General features: G+C 37.3%; 1 protein-coding gene across 2 annotated transcripts in view; it reads left to right on the forward strand.

Moving 5' to 3' along the window:
- ITPR2 (inositol 1,4,5-trisphosphate receptor type 2) overlaps positions 1–22,487 on the forward strand; it is a 588,791-nt gene that overhangs the window by 267,648 nt on the left and 298,656 nt on the right. For both annotated transcript variants that reach the window (XM_061417573.1, XM_061417572.1), the window contains exons 29-32: positions 4,940–5,062; positions 5,942–6,142; positions 8,710–8,961; positions 11,545–11,670. In XM_061417573.1, the coding sequence (XP_061273557.1) occupies positions 4,940–5,062; positions 5,942–6,142; positions 8,710–8,961; positions 11,545–11,670 (702 nt within the window). The remainder of the gene's footprint in view (positions 1–4,939; positions 5,063–5,941; positions 6,143–8,709; positions 8,962–11,544; positions 11,671–22,487) is intronic.

Below are 22,487 nucleotides of genomic sequence, written 5' to 3' on the forward strand. Positions count from 1 at the left end.
ACTGCCTCTTAATTTGGATCATCTGACTTTGCCTCATGATTCAATTCAGTTATGCATCTTTGGCAGGAACGTTATAGGAGTAACACTTAAGTTTTTCCCACCGCTTCCTATCAGACAGCGTGCAATTTTGATTTGCCTCATGACCAGTGATGTTTACTTGGGTCACTTGATAAAGATGGTGTCTGCCAGAATTCTCACTGTGAGCCGCTCAGTTTTCCTCTGTAATAAATATTTTGTGGCACAATTCTTTGAAACTAAGTAACTATTCCATTTTTGATCAAAATTTCTTTTTTTTTAATCTTTTAAGTAATTTTTTAACCTTTTAAGTAATTTTTTTTAATTGGAAGACAGTAGCTTTACAATGTTGTGTTGATTTTTGCTGTATCAGCTATAAGTATACACATATCCCTTCCTGTTTGAGCTTCCTTCCCCATGTATCCCACCCCATAGGTCATCACAGAACACTGAGCTGAGCTCCCTGTGCTATACCGCAGCTTCCGTTAGCTGTCTATTGTTATTAAACCTTTGATTGATCGATTGATTGATTGATTTTAGTATGGACTCTTGGATGCTCATTTCATGTAATAGGTTATATTAGGTTTCCATCATTATTTATTTTGATTGTCCCAAATTGGGGTTAGTTGCCTGTCCTCTAACATGGCCTCATCAGTCTTTGAGTGATTCATCACTTAATTGCACATTAAAAAGTTCCAGGCTCACCTTGCATTTTTTTGTTCCACCTGGAATTAGCTATTTCTTCATGAAGCTCCAGATCCATTTGGGGGAGAATGGTATTTGGGAGAAAAATTCTGAGAACTTAATGTACTTATTTCTGTGGAGTTTTGCTTCTTCAGGTCCTCTAAGTAGACAGATCTAGAAAATATATGTGTGTGTGAATATAATTACTCACTTATTAATATACTGTTTATAACTCATCTTCCACCATCACTGCTCCCTTTTCTTCCTAATGAATGCCCTCTGCACTTCACTTAGGCTCTGACCTCCGTCTGCGAGTAGATGCCTTGTTTATCTCTCTTGGAAACCAACCATGCCAGGCCATATACCCTTCCCACTTGGACTTTTCACTTCTCTTATTGAATTGCCCCCTGTCTGACTTAGTTGCATTTTAATATGTATAAGGTGGTATAATTCGAACTATGTTAGAGAATACAGTAAAAGAATTATTGAAAAGCAGCCAAATGTATTAACTTCTAAGTATTTATAATACAAATTATTATATCTTTGATATTGTAACACAGGCATATGGCATGTAATGAAGTCCCTTTTTCTAAAAATATAACTATAGTGTTGAGTGTTTTACTACTACTTTATGTTTGTGGGTTTTCTATTTTATTATTATATTTTTATTGAAATATTACTCATTTACAATATTATATTAGTTTCAGGTGTCCAGCAGAGTGATTTGAAATATTTTTATAATCACAAAATGATGTCAACATACAAAGTTATTACAATATTATTGGCTATATTCCCTATGCTGTACATTACAACCTTTGTTTATTTTATAACTAGTCTATTTTATAAGTGAAAGTCTGTAACTCTTAATCTTCCCCACCTATTCATCCGCTCATCCCACTCCACTCTGGTAACCATCAGTTTGTTCTCTGTGTCTATAAATCTGTTTCTGTTTTGTTTGCTTGTTTATTTTCCCTTTTAGACTCCACATATAGGTGAACTCATGTAGTGTTTGTCTTTCTCTGATTTATTTCAGTTACATAATACCCTCAAGGTTCATCAGTGTTGTCACACATGACAAGATTCTGTTCTTTTTGGCTATGTATTATTCCATTGTGTGTATATCTATCTGTCTGTATGTGTGTGTGTATATACATATATATATATATCTCACATCTTCTTGACCCATTCATGGAGACTTAGTTTGCTTTTGTATCTTGACCATTGTAAACAATGCTCCATGTAAACAATATGGGTCCATGTAAACACTATGGGTGCATACATCTTTTTGAATTAGTGTTTTTGTTTTCTTCAGAAAAATACTCAAAGTGGAACTGCTGGATCATATGATAGTTCTATTTTTAATTTTTGAGGAAACTTTATACTGTTTCTATAGTGGCTATACCAATTTATGTCTCCACTAACAGTGCACAAGGGTTCTCCTTTCTCTAAATTTTCACCAACACTTGTTACTGTTTTTAATAATAGTCTTTCTAACAGGTGTGAGTTGATAATCTCACTGTGGTTTTGATTTGCACTTCCTTGATAACTGGACTTCCCTGGTGGTTCAGCTGGTAAAGAATCCCCCTTCAGTGCAGGAGACATGGGTTTGATCTCTGGGTTGGGAAGATTCCCTGGAGAAGGGAATGACTACCCACTCCAGTATTCTGGCCTGGGGAATTCCATGGACTGTATAGTCCATGGAGTCACACAGAGTCAGACACAACTGAGTGACTTTCACTTTCACTTCCTTGATAGTGATGTTGAGCATCTTTTCATGTGTTTGATAGCCATCTGTGTGTCTTCTTTGGAAAAAATGTCTATTCAGTGCCTCTGCCCATTTCTTTCTTTCTTTCTTTTTTTTTTTTGGTGTTGAGGTGTATGAGTTTTTGCATATTAACCCCTTGTTAGATACATCATTTGCAATTATCTTGTCCCGTTCAGTATTTTGCTTTTTTTGTTTTGTTGATAGTTTCCTTTGCTGTGCCAAAACTTTTTAATTTGATTAGGTCCCATTTGTTTATTTTTGCTTTTATTTCCCTTGCCTGAAGAGACATCCAAAAAATATTGCTAAGACCAATGTCAAAAAGTATACAGCCTGTATTTTCTTCTAGGATTTTTATAGATTTCAGGTCTTAGATTTAAGTCTTGAATCCATTTGGAGTCTGTTTTTGTATATGGTATAAGATAGTAGATTCTTTTGCATGTAGCTGTCCAATTTCACCAACACTAAGAAGTTCTCTTTTCCCCAAGGTTTATTCTTGTCTTCTTTTTCATTCTTTCCTGATACATTTTATCCAGTTTCTTCATCAGCCTAGAATATCTAAACCAAGTGATTTTTAACTTGCATCACCTAAAATTTGAATAAAAGGTTGAAGAATTTTCCTACACATCACTGAAAAGCACATGCAATGTGGTATCATCTCTCTCAGAGCTCATTCCTAAGTTAATTGACCACATGTTTTGGGGTTCATCTCTGGGCTGTCTCTTCTGCTCCACTGATGTATGTGTCTGTTTTTGTGCCACCATCATACTGTTTGAATCACTGTAGTATTGTAGTATAGTTTAAAATCAGGAAGCATGGTATGTCCAGCTTTGCTCTTCTTTCTCAAGATTGTTTTGGATATTAAGGGTCTTTTGTGGTTCCTTATAAATCTTAGAATTATTTCTGTGAAAAATGCCACTGGGGTTTGCTCAGTCTTAATAACTAGATTGTTCATAAACAAGCAAAAAACAGCTTAAGGTGACAGCTTTAAAGAAATACCAATTCTAGTAGAATTGTCCCTGCCATTCTTCTGTACTGGCTGGCTTTTCTGTGTGAATTGAGTGTTCTGTAGCTGAAGTTGCTTTGATGTTTTTTCGCTATGCCTGGACTACAAACATAAAAGAAAATACTAGTATATTTTGAAATAAAACCTTTCTATTTTCAAGATGGGAATGGAGTTTTGGGACATAATTATTAGTCTAGTTAGTTCATCCCTATTTTAAATATGAGGAAATGAGTCTATTAATGATCTTAGGCTGTTGGTTTAGTTATATATGGCATAAAATTTAGACTCTCAGATTAGGAAAAAAGAAAACAATAAAACATTGAATTATTTTAATATAAACTGTGACTCAAAACATTAATCCATTTTGTGTATCTGACACTGACCACATGACCTAGCCTAAAAAATTTTTAGATTGTTTCAGTGATATTTTAAAAGATAACTTTTAAGAAGAAAACTTTGCATTCTTTGTGAGTTTTGAAACTCAAGTTTCTTATTGAAATTCTTATTAGCAATGAAGTACTTTATCATAGGACTTTGGGAAAGGACAGTGAATAAGGAAACAACTTAAGAGTATGTGTGCTAAGAAAGAGGGGACAAAGAGCATGGGGGAAGAGGAGGGCGGAAAGCAAAGAGATAAAGGAAAAGGATAAGATGGAAAAAAGAGGCAAAGTAAGTAGCGAAAGAAGCAGGCACAGAGAAAGGGAGAGTGGAGAATAGAGGGAAGGTCAGAATCCTGGGTTGGCCAAAGTTTGTTCGAGATTATCATAAGCCACTATGCAACAACCTGAATGAACTTTTTGACCAACTCAAATATGTTTATTTACAGAGTGGGAAAGAGAGGGCAGGTGAGTGGAGAGAAGACAGTGGGGGCAAATCAGCAGGATAAGGAAATGAGAGCAGGAGAGAAGGAGCAGAAGGAGCCAGAGGAGGAAGGATAAATGCCTGGAGAAGAAAGGGAGGAGCTGGAGAAACAGGGGAATAAAGATGATACAGAATGAGGAAAAACAGAAAGCAGAAGGATCAGGAAGCTCCAGGTACACTGAAACACTGGAAGAAGGTAAATCAAAGAGAGGGAAGGAAAGAGAGGGATTGGAGGATGCAGGGCAGAGGGAACAGAACTGGGGAGAGTGAGGAGGCCAGAGAGAGAGGAACAGGGGGACAGAGGAGGTGTGGGGACAGATGCAGGGGACAAGGGGCAGCTTTGTACAGCGATGGGAAATTGTAGTGGACAAGTAGGAAGATTGGGGAGAATGAGAAGTGGACTGTGAAACAAAAAGGGGAGCAGAACAGATAATAGAATGAAGATGAGGGGAGAGACATCTGCAAAATGGGGGAGAGGTGTACACACAGAAAAGAGACCATAAAACAGTGAAGAAAACAGGAAAAAAATGCATGTGTAAAAAAACATATTCTTTGATAGTATTTTTGCTCTGTGTGTTTCTCTGTATCATGTCCTACTTTTTAACTTCCAGAATGATGAGAAGATGAACGAAGTAATGAATCTGGCTCACACATTCCTGCAGAATTTCTGTCGGGGGAATCCACAGAATCAAGTTCTCCTCCATAAACATCTGAATTTGTTCTTAACCCCTGGTGTAAGTATTTGAGTGACTTCTAATACTTATAGTATTTATGTAAAGTGTCCATGTCATTTCTTATAGCAACATTAATGGATAGAATTTTATTCATCTTTGTGCATGTGAGCGTGCTAAGTCACTTCGGTTGTGTCCAACTCTTTGCGACCCCATGGGCTATAGTCTGCCAGGCTCCTCTGTCCATGGAATTCTCGAGACAAGAATACTATAGTGGGTTGTGATGCCCTCCTCTAGGGGATTTTCCCTATCCAGGGATTGAACCCGTATCTCTTAAGTTTCCTGCATTGGTGGACAGGTTTGTTGCCACTGATGCCACCTGGGAGGCCCCATATTCATCTTCGTCACCTCATTTTATTCCTTGTAGGGGCTTCTCCTTAAAGTGAGTATCTTTCCATTAAGGGAACATTTAAAGAAACTTGAAAAATCACACATATCTTACCTGCAGATGGCAACTTCATTTTTATGTACACAGTTAGGAAAAAGACAAGGTACAGCAAAGACTAAGTGTGATGCCACGAGTAAGTAAATATGAAAAACACAAAGGTGGAGTTACCTCTGCTCTGTAAAACATGTGTCAGCGAATACTAAGGAAGAGCCATGTTTGAATTGTACATGATTAATCTCAAGAATACTGTTGCCAACATGAGGACCTTTATAGTAAGCTCCCTTTTCCAAGTAAATTCCTTTGTGAGCTCAGTCTTTTTATTGTTATTTTTTAAATGCTGAATAATCTCATTGCATTTTGTGGAAGAGAAAACTCACTACAATTTTGCATAAAATAGAAAACTGATCACAAGCCGGGTTATATGGTCTAAGTATTATTGTAAAATAGAAAACTGATCTTGTCAGAATTACAAGGGCACATTCCTCTGTGTGTAGCTCCTTGAAGCAGAAACCATGCGGCACATCTTCATGAACAATTACCATCTGTGCAATGAAATTAGTGAGAGAGTTGTCCAGCACTTCGTGCACTGCATTGAGACACACGGCCGCCACGTGGAGTACCTGAGGTTTCTGCAGACGATTGTCAAAGCAGATGGTAAATACGTGAAGAAATGCCAGGATATGGTAATGACCGAGGTATGTTCGCAGTTTGCATTTTACCAGCTTCACATAAACATTATGCTCAACTATGTGTTTTCTGTTAATTTTGAGTGAAAAAAATCCCCCAACAACATAGGTTTGGAAAATAATTTGAGTACAACTCTTAAGCATCAATGTATTTTGCTTAGGTCTAGGGAAGTGACATATCATAAGGTGATGTTATAATTTTCTAGGAGTTTATTTTTCTTTTTGAGCCTTAATAAATTTGTGTATTTTAAATAGTGGGTAAAATCCTATGAAATGTTATAGATTATTTAAAATGAAAGTGATTAAATTTTATATTTCTAAGTTTCAAAATATAACAAAAATAGATTAAACTCTGCTTTTCGAGTGCCTTTATTACTGTGTTCCTGTAATCATAAAATGGATGTTCTTTGCTACTATTTACAGAGGGCTTTGAAGGAAATGAAATTAATAGAAATTATCTGTCAGTGATTTTTTACATTTGAAAGTTTAGCTATCCAGAGTCAGTTAAAAATTTAAGAAAAGCAAATGGATGATGTACTCCATTTATTTTGCCCTCTTCATTATGATATTTCTCACTGAGCCAGATTTATACAGTGAATGAGTTACTTATTAGGAACCAAGTGATACTTTGGAGAATGCATGTGTGTGTGCTCTAAGTCACTACAGTTGTGTCCGACTCTTTGCAACCCTATGGACTGTAGGCTGCCAGGTTCCTAGCAGGATAGATCCATGCTATTCTCAAGGCAAGAATGCTGGAGTGGCTTGCGATGCCCTCCTCCAGGGGATCTTCCTGACTCAGGATTGAACCCATATCTCTATGTCTCCTGCATTGGCAGGCGGGTTCTTTACCACTAGCACCACCTCGGAAGCCCACTTTGGAGAATACTTTGAGCCTATGTGGGTAGATCATTGCTCTGTGACCTAATGGTTCTCTAAAGGCCTGGATGGATTAAAGCAGCTTTCAACCATCTACAAACAGTTACCTAGTGGATTATATTGATCTGGGGGAATTTTCATAATTATACACTTTAAATTTGGGATGGGAGTAATTTCTGTATTGTTACAATGTGAGTCCCTCTTGCCCCACAGAAATTTCAAAGTTAATTCAGTGTAAAGTCCTAAATTTTTAATGTAAATTATTGTTATTAAACATTTAAGGAGCATTTTTAATTTGTAAAATTTACCTATCTGTATTTGCATTCATAGTAGTTCTCCTTTGCCTAGAAATGTGGCAATTAATTAGATTTTGGAAAATCATCATGGGAAGAATTAAAATGGGAAAGCAGCAAATAGTTAAGCGAGTCCAATGGTATTTACTAGGTGATGTGTTTCTATATGTAAAGAAATATTTATAGTTTTATGTTAATACATACATTTTTGACACTAATACATTCTCTTTCAACAGAACTTTCAGTGTAAGCCAGTTAATTGTCTTATCAATTTAAGTATGTTATCAATTCAAATAAAATAGAGAAAAAATTATGTAATCTGTGTTACCTTCCAAGATATTTCCCGCTGGGGGTAGAAAATTGGTACTAGAATAGACAAAAAGAATTGAGGCCAGCGCAGGTCCTGACCTGTCTGTGGTTTGGGGTTGCTATCTGCCTCATAAAGCAAAGTAGAGGGTTTGTCTCCTGGGAAGACAAAAGTTGTCTTCTCTGCAGAAGCCTCTTACATAACTAGCCTGGGCATCTTCCAGGAATAGGAGGGCGAGAATTGAGACTTCATGAGGCTGGGTTTTCAGTTGAGGGAGAGAGAGAAGATAGCAGTGATAGTGTGGAGTTCTGAGTCTACCTCCAGAACTCATCACTGTTAACTCGACCTGGGCTTCACAGCAAAGTGGATTCCTTAATAAAATACTACTGTTTCCCCCCCCCCAAATAGACAATAAGACATTATGGTGATTTAGCAATAAAATTACATCCTGCTGGAAACTCCACTATAGTTTGTTATACAAACAAAACAGGAAGGAAAATTTATTTCCTAGAAGCCCCTACTTATTCATTCTTTGTCTCTCCCTCTCTCTTTTTTTAAGCTTGTATTTTTCTTTTTATTTTTCTGCTTTTACCTCCATCCCCTACTGATATCCACAACAAATGGAATCTGCAAATTCTTGTAGAGTTACATTTGGTTATGTGTACTTGCTTACTTATTCCATCACTATTGAAGGGGATGGGGATATTTTAATTCATAGTAAAATGAGACATGAGATTTCTCATACTTGGCAATGGCATCTACCATTTGAAGTTAAAGAAAGTAACTTTACTGGAATATTTTGCAGATTTAATTTCAGTGGCTAACTCATTGAACAGCTTCCAATCATCTGTGTCATTTATTCTCAACGCCATGTAACTCTCCCATATCTCCTCAACTGGTTTTGATGACTTTCATAATTAATCACTTCACACATGAATACAATCTTTTTTGCCATCCTGCTTTTGTATAGTTCTACGTTTGCAATGTTATCTCTGTTTTTACAAAGATATGCGTGTGTTTCCATATAGACCAAGTCTTTAGAAATAACTGCAAGGATGAACATTTGGACTGCTATATAGACTCTCTTATTATCATTTCAGTTGATAAATGGGGGTGAAGATGTGCTGATATTTTACAATGATAGAGCATCATTTCCCATCCTTCTCCATATGATGTGTTCAGAGAGAGACCGAGGGGATGAGAGTGGCCCCTTAGCCTACCACATCACCCTCGTGGAGTTGCTGGCAGCATGCACAGAGGGGAAGAACGTCTACACTGAAATCAAGTGCAATTCCCTTCTGCCCCTGGACGACATAGTGAGGGTGGTGACCCATGATGACTGCATCCCTGAGGTAAGCCTGGCAAAAGCTTAGCAGCTATAGAATTGTTTTCAGTTTCTAGTAAGTGCCAGAAGCCCTCCTATGGTTATTTATAATGAAATAACACACTTAGTCACAGAATAGTACCTAGGTATATAATTAGGGAATTTGAAAATCATTAAAACTTACTTTTTTGTTCTACAAGGGACTATGAAAGTTGATAGACCTTTTAAGAGTATAGCCACTGTTAGTTTTCTAGAAATTCCACTATAGAAATTTCTAGGTATGGTATTGTGATCAGACTTAAACATTTACTTGTAACTTCTAGTATGTTTTGAGCATAAAACAGATCTTCATAAATAACGCACAGTCATCCGTAGAGGCTAGAATGGTGCTGCAGGACCACTATTAGGTTGTCTAGGTTTACCTTTGCTTTATGGAATAGATGGTTTCTTGGAAACATGGACACATATTTTGCTTTATTCATACATCGTCTTTTACCCTCCATCCTAGTTTGGTGTGACAGGCAGGGAAAAAACTCATTAGAGACTGGTTGTCTGCCAGATGCATTAATGAAACTTCCAGGAATGTACATGACAATAATTTCTTTTTTTTCTACTGTTCTAGTGTATTGTTGCAAAGTTTATAAATGTGTGATATGCTAAATCCAAACATTTTAAATCACAGTAACTTTAAAAGATACCAGGTTAGGTTCATTTTCCTATTTCCAAATAGTCGTGCATAGTGATGGACTTGAAAGTATATTTTTTATGAAATTTTTTAGGATTGCTAACACCTCAAACCAAGAGTACTTCATGCCTTGATTGTTTTGAAGTAGGGTAGCAAAGAAAGGAAGCATAGTGTTGTGATTAAATTGTGGGTTCTGTCTTTCTCTGAAGTCCTGATTCTGGCCAGTCAGTTCTCTCTGCCGTTGCACTCTTACCTCTGATACTCACCTGCTTCACCCCTCTTCATCCTTTAGATCCTGATTCAAGTATTACTTCTTCAAAGAAGACCCTCCTGGCTTCTAGTGTTAAAGCCTATAAGAGTCTACAATTTGAAATTTGACATTTGAATTTTATTGATTAACAAATGTCATTCTTTACCAAGATTATAAGCTCAGTGAGAGTAACAGCTGGGTCTGTTTATAGTTACCATTATATTCTCTGAGCCTGGACCTACGTTTAATAAATATGTTTTGAGTGAATGAGTGAATGGGTTGAAGAATGAGTCAGAATCTTGGATCGGTTACTTTCTACCTGTGTGACTGATTCCAGCAGGTTACTTAACCTTTCTCATTGTCAGTTTACACAATTTTGAGTATAATAACTATAGTCTATATCTGGTAGAATTGCTGGGGAATTAAATTAGGATAAATTAAATTAGGATATTGCAGGATATGCTGGAGATTCTGACGCCTCCTTACCCTGTAATGTAGCCTTGACACAGGCACCCTGTGGTTGAAGGTTTTAGACCTCAGTCAAGTACTGATAACTTCTAAGTCTATAAAATCTGGCCTTGTATTCCTGTTGGTTCTAACTTGGATTCTATGAATCCTCTGAAACTGTTTACCTGATTTTTTTATATATGTGATTTTTACTGGGGAGATTTATAGCCTTCATCACATTTTCATAAAGAGAAAGAGGAAAGACGAGGCGAGAGAAAAAAAAGAGAAAAGAAAAGAAAAACAAAAACTATTGTCCTACGCACTTTAGTAATGGTATATGTTGGTGAGACTCATCCCAGTCTCTTATGAGGAGTTTTGCTAAATCTGGAAAAAAAACTTTAATACATCTTAAAATAATATCATTTTTTTGTAAACTGTGAGCCTGCTTCTTCTCAGAAATAGCAGTTTAATTGTTTTTGAATGGCAATATAGTATTAGTCAACATATTTAAGTGTCGTATTAGATCTCTCTTGGTTGCAATGGACAGAAACCTAATTTAGACTCGTTTAAATTTTAAAGGAGAATTTTATATATTGGCTCCAGTATTTGGAAATTTGAAGGATGGTTGTTCAGATGAGTCAAGAGGTTCAAGCAGTGTCAGAGTGCCATCTGTCTCTTGTTCCCTTTTCCTTTGTGGTTTTGCCTCATGCCCTTTTTTTCTGAGCAAAAAATAAATAAAATAAATAATTTTCCTCTACACACCTGGAGAAGAGGCTTCTTGGAGTTCAGGTTTACCTTGTTCCATTTGACAATGAGAGAGAGGAAGAGAGAGAGAGAGGATGAATATGAATGAATGAATGACAGAGATAGAGAAGGGAAAAGGAGGTGGGGAGATGCGAGAGAGTAGAGGGAGGGAGAGAGAGAAAGGGACATTTGTCTCAAATATGTCATGTAAACTTGGTTTACATGAAGTTCACATTTTCACACCAGTCACTGGGCCCGGGGGAACAGAGTACTAGGTCATGTGTTTACCCTGGGTCAGGGGATGAAATATCTTGATAAAAGAAAGGAGATAGGCATGATCTCTGGGTAGACACAAATCATACTATAATTTATTATAGGAAATAAGAGTTTTATTTAACCGTCCCTAATAGATATTTGAAAATGGAGACTGTAGAAAAAACTAAAAGAAAAAACTTACTTTCTTTTATATTTGAAACTTGGCACAGGTTAAAATTGCTTATGTGAATTTTGTTAATCACTGTTACGTGGACACAGAAGTGGAAATGAAAGAAATCTACACAAGTAACCACATTTGGAAATTATTTGAGAACTTCTTGGTGGATATGGCAAGGGTAAGTTATACTTTGACCATAAAATGCTGCTTCGTGTTTAGTAATGTTTGTTGATGTAGCTTTTGACTAAACAGTATCAAGCAGCTATTAATAGATGAAAACTTAAAATTAAACCCGCTATGTTTGGATGTCATCCTTTACATTCAAAAAGTTGTGACTGAGTTTCACAAGACTGTGCATGAGATTTAATGAGTTAATGTACACAAAATGCCAGTACAGTGTATATGGCAACAAGGTGTTCATTTTCGTTTTTACTGCTGATTATATTGGTCTACTGGTAAACAGAATTTTAGTAGCCATCTTACATTGGTTAGAGAAGATATTTGGCAGAGATCAATATATTCAGCCTCATGTCAATTACAAACTGTAGGTGGAAGGAATCTCACAAGACCTTGACTGTGGCTTTCAGGCAGGTAGGTACTTGACCATACTGTTTGGGACCTAACACTGCCCACTGTTGCCTATGAGAGTGTGTTCCAGTAATTGAATCATCTGGTGTTTTTACTCACATCAGCCAAAATGCAGTCTGCTTTTTACTTTGAGTCCATTTTCTCATGTTTGGCTTTTTTTTGAGGGTTGGGAAGGACACAGGTAGCTGGTTGGCATTTTCTGGATATTGTCTAGCATATGTTTTTGTTCTGTTAATATTGACTGAATGAATGAAGAAAGGAAGGAAGGAATTTTTGATAGCACTTAATTTTAGTTAGTATATTTTATGCCCCTTTTAAGCATACTGAATTATCAAAATGTCCAAACTCTGTTATTTTAGGTTTTTCTTTTTCTTTCTTTCTTTTTTTTTTTTGACAGGGGGCTGGGGATCTTCTTCAGTTTCCCCTTTAAAATTATGGGACATACTGTTCAACTAAGGGTTTCACTAATAGAAGATAATGTATAGCTAACTCCTTAGACCTGTTATGACTTACGGTGGCCTGTCCCAGGCCTTTGGCTTCCTACATTCCTGAGTGCTGTAGTTTACACGGGTCTCACTAAGATGTACTGAAGATGTAGTGAAGGAGGGGGAATAATGAAGTCCACATGGATGGATGCTGATTTTATCCATTATCTCACTGCCTCCTTACAGTTCTTTCTGGAAGGAGGAAGGACAGAGGGGTTATAATGAAACAACTGCAGACCCAGACACCCAGGACCAATCTTAGATAATAGAATAAATCACATATTCTAGTCCAGGCACTCTTCTATTTAGTCAGGGTTAGCAGGTGGAATGTATTCATTTCGACTTTGGTGTGGGGGAGTATGCTTGAGCTCCACTGTGTTCACACGTGCGTGAAGTAAAGCAGTTCCTGTTTTACTTTATTTCTGTAGACCTTCAAAGCCGCTCGTTACCTTCCTCAGGTGGACCTGCACCTGTGGAGGACTCATCCTGTTTTACACAGCACTTACATACCTCTTGCATTTACCCTTGTGACCTTGTGAAAGCACTTCTAAATGACTAGCCACAAGTATCTCCAGAGACTTTGGAATGAACAACGGTTTACATGCTGATGGCTGAGTTTTAAAATTACATGTGCGGGAAGATAGTAAAAATATTGCAGACTGATTTGCAGATTTGCACGGTGCTCCAGACTAAAGATAAGGTTGAAAAGACCAGAGTCACACTCTAGACAGCATGAGCTGCAAAGCTAACAGGATTTTTATTTTTAAACCAAAGAAAGCTAATGATAACTGTCATTGATCATGCTACCTTGGAAACAGTCTTTCCATTGATGTGTTTATTCATAAGGCTAAGGGTTACATTTTTGTTTTAAAGTGTGTGTGTAGGCAGGATTTTTATTTTATTCTGATTAAGTAGACATAGTGTTATTAGTATTAAGGGCTCTAAGGGAATTTCAGGATCTTCTTGGTCTGTTCAGTCCTTATGTCTAACCACAATAGCTTAACTATACTGCAGAAAGCATTTTTTCTTTCCTTTTTGTTTCCCTCCCTCTTGTTTATATGTCAGGCAGGAACTCTCTTATCCCCTCATTGAGAAAGACAAGGAATCAACCTTCTTATGTCAGGGAAGGGACAGGAAACCTGGCTTTCCATATCCAGGATTTGTCCTTTTCCCCTTGAACAAAGTTTAAGGAGCTATCACACACTTTCAAATTCAAATGCAAAAAAAAAAAAAAATATATATATATATATATATATGTATGTATATGGGTAAGCAAGTATAATGTGGCCTTTTAGGCAAATTTTCAGTTCAGTAGAGCAGTAATTCTCAAACTTTAGTAAGCAGCAGAATTACGTGGAGGGTTTGATACAGCACAGATTGCTGGACCCCACCCCCATAGTTTCTGATTCAGTAAGTGAAAGTCTTTGCATTTTTAACAAGTTTTCAGGTGGTCCTGAAGATGCTGGTTTAGGGACCACACTTTGATAATCACTGAAGTAGGGCAGGATTGTTAAGACTAGGCATTTTAGAGGCATTAGCCAGACCAGCGTTAAAATTTAGATTCTGCCTCTTTTTTTTTCTTTTTATTTATTTATATTTATTTATTTATTTTAATTGGAGGCTAATTACTTTAGATTCTGCCTCTTAATAGCTCAGTTATCTTGTCGGGCAAGACACCTACCCCTCTGATGCTGAATTTCCTTATTTGTAAAATCAATACAATAATAATGCATTCTTTATAGTGTTACTGGGAGGATTCAATGAGATAATGGGTATACAGGTCTTAACACAGGCATGGCACTTAGTAAGAGAGTTGGTACTACCATCCATTTTATCCATATCATGGTAACTTCACTGGTATTATTAAAAGGTTATATGTAGCCTTTAAAGCAATTTCAAGTAGTTTCCCCAAGACCCAATAATAATATGGAGGATGACCTGAATGAGGACCATCCAACACAGGCAAGACCCAGAAGCCATGTTGGTGAAGCTGGATGCAGGCAACAGCAACCTGATGTAGAGATGTACTAAATTCAGGTGTTATAACAAAGTTTTGAAATCCTGGGGCAACTGATTTCCATCACTGAGACAAGGTGAAGGTAATCTGGAGGAAAGGTATTTGGTAAATTGGACCTGAAGAACCATAGAATCTCAGGGTTGCAGTTCAGAGTTCAGTACCTGCCTGTATATTTCCATTAACAGTGACCTCAGTCTTCTTTTTTGGGGGGAGACAACTGGTTTCATTACTAGAAAACTTTAGTTGTTAAAAGGTCTTATATTGATCCAAATTTTTATGTTATAATTTTTTACCTATTTTTCCTTTTGTAGCAACATAGGATGATTCATTTCAGAAAAGATGTGGGTGTTTGCTAGTCTCCTTGTTAGTGATCTAGTTTGAAATGATAAAGGTATACAACTTAAAGGAACTTAAGATTGTCTAGGTTGACCTGATAATTTTGCTCCCAAGTTCCGGAGAGATTAATTTGCTCGCATAGGATATTTGGCCTGGCTGGTAACAGAACTGGAAGGCCTGCGGGTGCTGAATCCAGGGCTCTTCACACAGTTACTTCTCAAGTATGTCGTGATAGCCCTCATGTCTCCTATTGTTTTCTCCATGACTTTCAGTGGTTCCTCTTCCGTTAAGATTTCTGGGCTTGTTTGCAGCACACTTTTGGATTCTAATTTGTTAGTGTTTTAAACATGGCATTCAGGATGGAACCCAGTGCTTCAGGCGGGGTTCAACTAGCCCAACTATGTATGTGTGTGCACGTGTGCACAGGCTCAGTCGCTCAGTTGTGTCTGACTGTTTGCAACCCCATAGACTGTATAGCCTGCCAGACTCCTCTCTCCATGGAATTTCTTCAGGCAAGAATGTCAGAGTGGGTTGCCATTTCCTCCTCTAGGGGATCTTCCTGACCCAGGGAACAAACCTGTGTCTCTGTGTCTCTTGCATTAGCAGGCAGATTCTTTACCACTAGTGCCACTTGGGAAGTGCAAGCCAGCACGAGGCTGATGGTTAAAAATTTGGAGAGCAATCCTGTTTAAAAGGCAAATGAAATATTAATGTGTGGTGGTCCTCATAGCACCCTCCACCTTTGTCTTCATGTTTCGAAGGAATCAGCACCACCAAGTTTCTTTTGTTTGCTCTTGGTAAAGTTCTCTAGAGAGCCCCTTAATTAGTATCTTTCATGCTCCTGTTTGTACTCCCTTGTCTTTTATCTTGTTAAGACCCAAGAAAGACAGTTTTTACTAAACCAAATTTGTTTAAATTTTTATTATTTTTCTAATATTTATTTGCACTGGCCTGTTTCATATACTTATTCTATTCTGATTTTCTGACAGAACCAGCATCCACGTCCTATAAATACACCAGATTTAGACAGACAGCAAAGCTGTTAGGCCTATGAAAAGTTGTCTTACTGTCTTTTACAGAGAGCATTTAACAACAGCCCACTTTGACCTCTGTGTCAGTGCAGCTAAAATCGGTGTTTGTAAGGCAGAAATGCTTTTCTTTGCTTCATAACTGATTGTTGTTGCAAAGTCAGGAGATTTGAGTCATATTAGAAGGCACATGGCGGAGAAGGCAATGGCACCCCACTCCAGTACTCTTGCCTGGAAAATCCCATGGACCGGGGAGCCTGGTAGGCTGCAGTCCATGGGGTCGCTAAGAGTCGGACACGACTGAGCCACTTCACTCTCACTTTTCACTTTCATGCATTGGAGAAGGAAATGGCAACCCACTCCAGTGTTCTTGCCTGGAGAATCCCAGGGATGGCGGAGCCTGGTGAGCTGCTGTCTATGGGGTCGCACAGAGTCGGACACGACTGAAGTGACTTAGTAGTAGTAGTAATAGTAGTAGTAGTAGAAGGCACATGGAGAGGGGTGAGCTGTGGTCAGTGTTAGCCTAAGACTATTTTTCTTTTGAAGATGTTCCTAATTTTGCTATCAATTCCAAGGTTCTCTAATGGTCAACAGTACTCTAAGTGATGTACTGGCATCACTGGCATGAAGTTAGACTGAGGAGTAACTTAGAGGCACACCTGCCACAGTGTCATGTCATTGTCTCATCAAACACTGCTTAACAAGACAAATCAGAGTATTTCATTTCCAAGTAGATCACTTGAGCATTTTCTCCCTTTGGCTTACCAAATAGGTAAGAAATAGCAGTAAAGATAAAATGTATATGTACTTTTAAACACACTTTCTAGGTTCTCTAATTTGATAGAATTGAATAGGTTTTCTTTGCTTGATGAATTGATTCCATAATTTTCATTTTTTTAAGTTGAATGAGCCATTAAAAAGTCTCATTCTAAGGCCTTCTTGTTAAAATTTATTTATTTTTGGTTTTGGCTGTGGGCCACTCTAGTTGTGTGTGGGCTTCTCTCATTGCTGTGGCTTCTCTTGTTGCAGGGCATGGGCTCAAGGTCACATGGGCTTCAGTAGTTGTGACTCTCAGGCCTTAGGTGTGCGGGCTCAGTAGTTGTGACACATGGGCTTAGTTATCCCGTGGCATGTAGGATCTTCCCGGATCAGGGATCAAACTCAAGTGCCCTGTATTAGCAGGCTGATTCTTAACCACTGGACCACCAGGGAAGTCCCTTCTAAAAAGCCTGTTGGATAGCATCACTGACTCAATGGATATGAGTCTGAGCAAAATCCAAAAGATAGTGAAGGACAGGGAAGCCTGGCATGCTATAGTCCATGGGGTTACAGGATGTCAAACATGAATTAGCGATTGAACAACAGCTAGCATGGCAGGCAAGTGAAGAATGTTAAGTATTCGATAAGTATTATTTTGTGTGTAGCACCATTCCCTCAGCTGTAATTCTGCTTTTCTTTTCATCTTTCATGATGAATTTATAATGGTGGTGCCCGTGTGGAGCAAACACTTGTTTGACTCTTCTTCACTGATTATTGGTTGGCCCCAGTCCTGCACAGCACTTTCTACTCTTCAGGTCATCATTAGCATTTATCATAGTTGATCGCTTGCTCCTTGAAACATGACCTCACTTGGCCCCCAGGATATCAGTCCTACTCTCAGCCTTCCACTTCACCAGCCCACTCCTTCTCAGTCTCCTTTGCTATTTCCTCTGAATCTTCCTAGCTTCTAAATATTGAAGTGTGCCAGGCTCAAACCTTAAACTAGCTCCCTCCTCTCTCCACAGTCACTTGCTTGCTGTTTTCATCTGCTCTCCTAACTTTAATCCCAGGCTGGTCGAAGCTTGGGTCATTCCTCTTATAGTCTCACATATCTCACTGCCCACGTGACATCTCCAGTTGGCAATTGAACCTCAAACTCTTCACTCACTTTCATGTCCCACTAAAAATTAATTCCTTTTCAAGTCTTTTGCATCTCAGTAAATGGCAATGCCATCATTCATTCTAGGCATTCAGGCATAAACATCTGGATGTCATCTGTAAATCTTATTTTCTTGCTCTTAAATTTAATCCTTTAGCAAACTCTGCAAGCTCTAACCTTAAAATATTCAAAATCTGACTACCTCTGAATACTTTGATCATTGCCACCCTGCACCAAAGTACCATTAAGTCTTATCTGGATAATTGCTGTAGCTGTTTTTCTGGGCTTCTACTCTTGCTCCTTCCCTTCATCTTTTCTCTATACAGCAGCCATAATGATTAAAAAAGAGAAAGAACATTGGTTCAGGTTCCTCCTCTGCTCAGACTCCTCACAGAGTAAAATCAGTATATGATTGGACTCTCCTCTGTTCAATGACCACCCCAACCCCACCCTGGCTTCCCACTGTCCTCTTGTCCCCTTGGCTAGCTCTCTTTTGCTTCTGGTGGCCTCCTTGCTGCTCCTCACATATGGCAAACTCACTCCCTTCTCAGCATCTCTGCATCTGCCTGGGATGTACTCATTTCCAGGTATGCTCCATCCTCATGACTTCTTTGAGGTCCCTCCCTTAAAGTCTTCAGAGAGGCTTTGGTTGACTTCCCGATGTTAAGGAACAATCTCTTCCTTCTGTACCCTCTTCTTGAGCTTAATTTTTCTTCTTAAAAATTTTATCTATATATTTTTGGCTGCACTGGATCTTTGTTGCTGCAAGTGGCCTTTCTCTAGTTGCACTGAGTGCAGGTTACTCTTACTTTTGGTGCACAGACTTCTCATTGTGGTGGCTTCTCTTCTTGCCGAGCATTTGCTTTACGTGCTGGGGCTTGAGTAGTTGCCGCTCTCGGGTTTAGTTGCTCCGTGGCACGTGGGATCTTTCTGGACCAGGGATCGACCCATGTCCTCTGTATTGGCAGGCACATTCTCAACCACTGGTCCACCAGGGAAGTACTGCTTCATTTTTCTTTATACAACTTATCCTTACCTGATTTTTTTTTTTTTAATGTATTTGTGTTTCTTTCTGCTGCAACAAAAGAAGAACAATTTTGTTTGGTTCACTGCTGCATATCTGACCTGGAACAGTGTCTTACACATAATAGATATTCAGTATTTGTGTTATTATTTATTTAGACTGCACTGCATACCTTGTGGAATCCCAGTTCCTCAGCCAGGAACTGAACCTGGCCAGGGCAATGAAAGCATCAAGTGCTGACCACTAGACTACCAGGGACCTCCCGATATTTGTGGGATGGATAGATGAATCTCATATGAAGTTGAAAATATTTAAAAAGTGAATCTGAAAAAAGTGTGGTTTTAGCACAGAATTAAATGGGCATATCAATGGAATTAAATAAATAGCCAGAAAATGACTTTTATTTATATAAGATATTATGATATAATAAGTAATCACCTATTAGTAGGGAAGTGATGGGTAATTTTCCATGATTTTCAGTGATTAGCAAACTATTTTTGGTCAAGAGAGGGATAGTTAATATTTTAGCTTTTCAGGCTCCTATCACAACTCTTATAACAATTACTGAAGGGAAAGGAGCCATAGACAAATATAAATGAATAGATATGGCTAGATTTGACCCATGGTAGTTTGCCCACCCCTGGATTATTAAATTAGTAATAATAAACTTCATCAGGTTAGTGATTTTTATATATTTTGTTGTTCACTGATAGATCCCAGGTACACAGAACGTCCTTGGCATAAAACAAGGGCATTGAATAAAAATTGTTGATTTGAACTAAATCAAAATGACATTTGAAGACCTGGCTATTTGGGATGAAATGAACTTAGTTCCTCTCCGTACATCATATAATTGTATAAATTGCAATAGATAAATGTAAAATGATGAAAATGGTTGGATGTGTAGGTGTATATTTATCTGTCTTTGGATGAGAGTGTTATTTCTAAGCATAAATGCAGTAGATGAAATTAGCTATGAAAAAAGCATTTCCCTATTTGAAAATGTAAAACATATGTATATATATATATATCTCAACATCATAAAAATAAAAGAACATAAAAATAGAAAAAGTTACCATACATTAAAAAAGGTTCATAATCTTTACGCAGAAAACATATATATGTATTGATAAGAAAAATACGAACAATCTGATGATAAAAAGGGCCAAATCCAGGCATTTCCTCAGTTACATACAAGTAAATCCCTGAAAAAATAGTCAACTGTTAATAACTTTAAAAAAATACAAAGGAAAATAAGATCTAGTTTATAACTGCTGCTGCTAAGTCGCTTCAGTCGTGTCCGACTCTGTGCGACCCCATAGACGGCAGCCCACCAGGCTCCCCTGTCCCTGGGATTCTCCACGAAAGAACAGTGGAGTGGGTTGCCATTTCCTTCTCCAGTGTATGAAAGTGAAAAGTGAAGGTGAAGTCGCTCAGTCATGTCCGATTCTTCGCGACCCCATGGACTGAGGCCCACCAGGCTCCTCCGCCCATGGGATTTTCCAGGCAAGAGTACAGGAGTGGGTTGCCATTGCCTTCTCCGAATTTATAACTATCAAAGTATAAAAATAAAAAGATAAAAGGATAATACTAAATATTGGTTCACATATCTTGCTGATGAGAGTAAATTTATGCTATCTTTTAAAAACACATTTTTGTAGTACATTAAAAAAAAGGCCTTTATATCTTTTTAATGTGTCAAGTAATTTACCTTCCAAGAATCTGTCCTCAGGAAATAATTAACAATGATATCAAGGATTTATGGTCAAGAAAGTTCAACATACTTTCATAATAAAATACAGTAGGAAATAGTTTACATATTTAATTAATAGAGAAATGGTTCAACAAATTATGATATATCTGCAAGATTGAAGATATAGTGTCACTGTGACTATTTTTTGAAGATTTTTAATGATATGAGAGTGCTAATGATTGAGTAATGAGTATAAGAAGGAGAATAAAAAGCTGATTACCCAGGAATATTTCAGTTATGTAAAATATATAGGGCAGAGCAAGAAGATTAGAAGAAAAGATTCCAAGATGTTAACCATGGTTTTGTCTGGATTTTAGGATTGTGGATAGTTTTTGTTTTCCATTTTGTATTTTTCTATTTTGTTACAGGGCTCCTACATTTGCTATCTTAACATCAATATATATTGTCTTTTTTTATTTTTATTTTTAAATTTTATTTTATTTTTAAACTTTACAATATTGTATTAGTTTTGCCAAATATAAATGAATTTAAAATTCTAAGAAAGCCAATTGAGTGTAGGCACAGATGACTCACATGAAAAGGAAGTATAAAAAGCAAATGTTTGAAAAAGTTTTGGCCTCATAAATAAAAGAATGCAAGTTAAAATAAACATGAGATATTACCTCAGATATTTATAAAAACATTTTTACTGCCTATGAGGAATAAAAAATGACTTTAAGATTTGTATTCCTTGGTCTGTATCATCAAAGGTATGTTACTGGTGTGAGCTGCTCTATCTGATAGGTTAATAATTTGCCACATTTAAATTTTAATTTTAGCTAGATAAAATAGAATAAAAGAAAATTTCCTGGCAGTCTAGTGGTCAGGACTGAGCCTTCCAATACAGGGGGTGTGGGTTTGATCCCTGGTTAGGGAGTTAAGATTCCACCTGCCTTGTGGCCCAAAAGCCAAAAAACATAAAACAGAAGCAATATTGTAACAAATTCAATAAAAACTTAAAAAAATAGAATAAAAAATCCATTTCAAGGGCTCAGTAAGCACATGCCTAGTTACTATCTTGAACATGCCAGATATAGTTTTCTATCATTGCAGACAATCCTATGGACAGGGCTGCTCCAGCATATATATGATAACTTATTTAGCTCAGTCTGTCATCTTTGAAAGATATCAATCACTTTTAGAGCACAAGAGAGAAGGGACATCATATATAAAAGAGGAGAAGTTTCAGAAATAATTATATCTAGAAATTACACTTAATATCAATTTGTTTAACCAACAGTTTTAAGTGCCTACTGTGTGTCTGTCTGTGGAGACAGATTTTTATTTGCTCTTCCCCCAGAAACTTCCATGGCTGTTTCCTCAGTTCTTTGTTAAAATGTGGCCTTATACAAAGAAGTTCTCCAAGCAATGTATTAATAGATAAAATAGTAATCCTTCCCTATACCTACTCCTCCTGCTGCATTTCCTGTACTACTTGCTCTTTATTTTTCTCAGGAGCCTATTTGTTTTCTCTATTTTTACCACTTATATGTTTGTTAATTTATTTATGGTGTATCTCTTGATTAGAATTAGAGTTCTAATAGAGTATAGACTTTTCTTTTCCTTTTTTTGGTTCACTGTTCTAATTCCTAGTCTAATACTTAGTTTTAATTTAATAGTTCATGTCCCTAAGTGATAGTCCGTGAAACTTGACTGATATAAGGTAAAATTCATCTGAAAGTAGATGAGGACAGATATTTCAAAAGATGGATTTTTTTCTTGGAAAGGATAACAAAGGTGGATTTTTTTCCCCAGTGTAAAGCACATTACAAATCGAGAATCATTCTTACAGAATTAAATTAAAATATTAAAAAAATAACGATATATACCAGAGATTTGGGGAGAC

Source organism: Bos javanicus, chromosome 5, assembly GCF_032452875.1.
Source record: "Bos javanicus breed banteng chromosome 5, ARS-OSU_banteng_1.0, whole genome shotgun sequence".
NCBI lineage: Eukaryota > Metazoa > Chordata > Mammalia > Artiodactyla > Bovidae > Bos > Bos javanicus.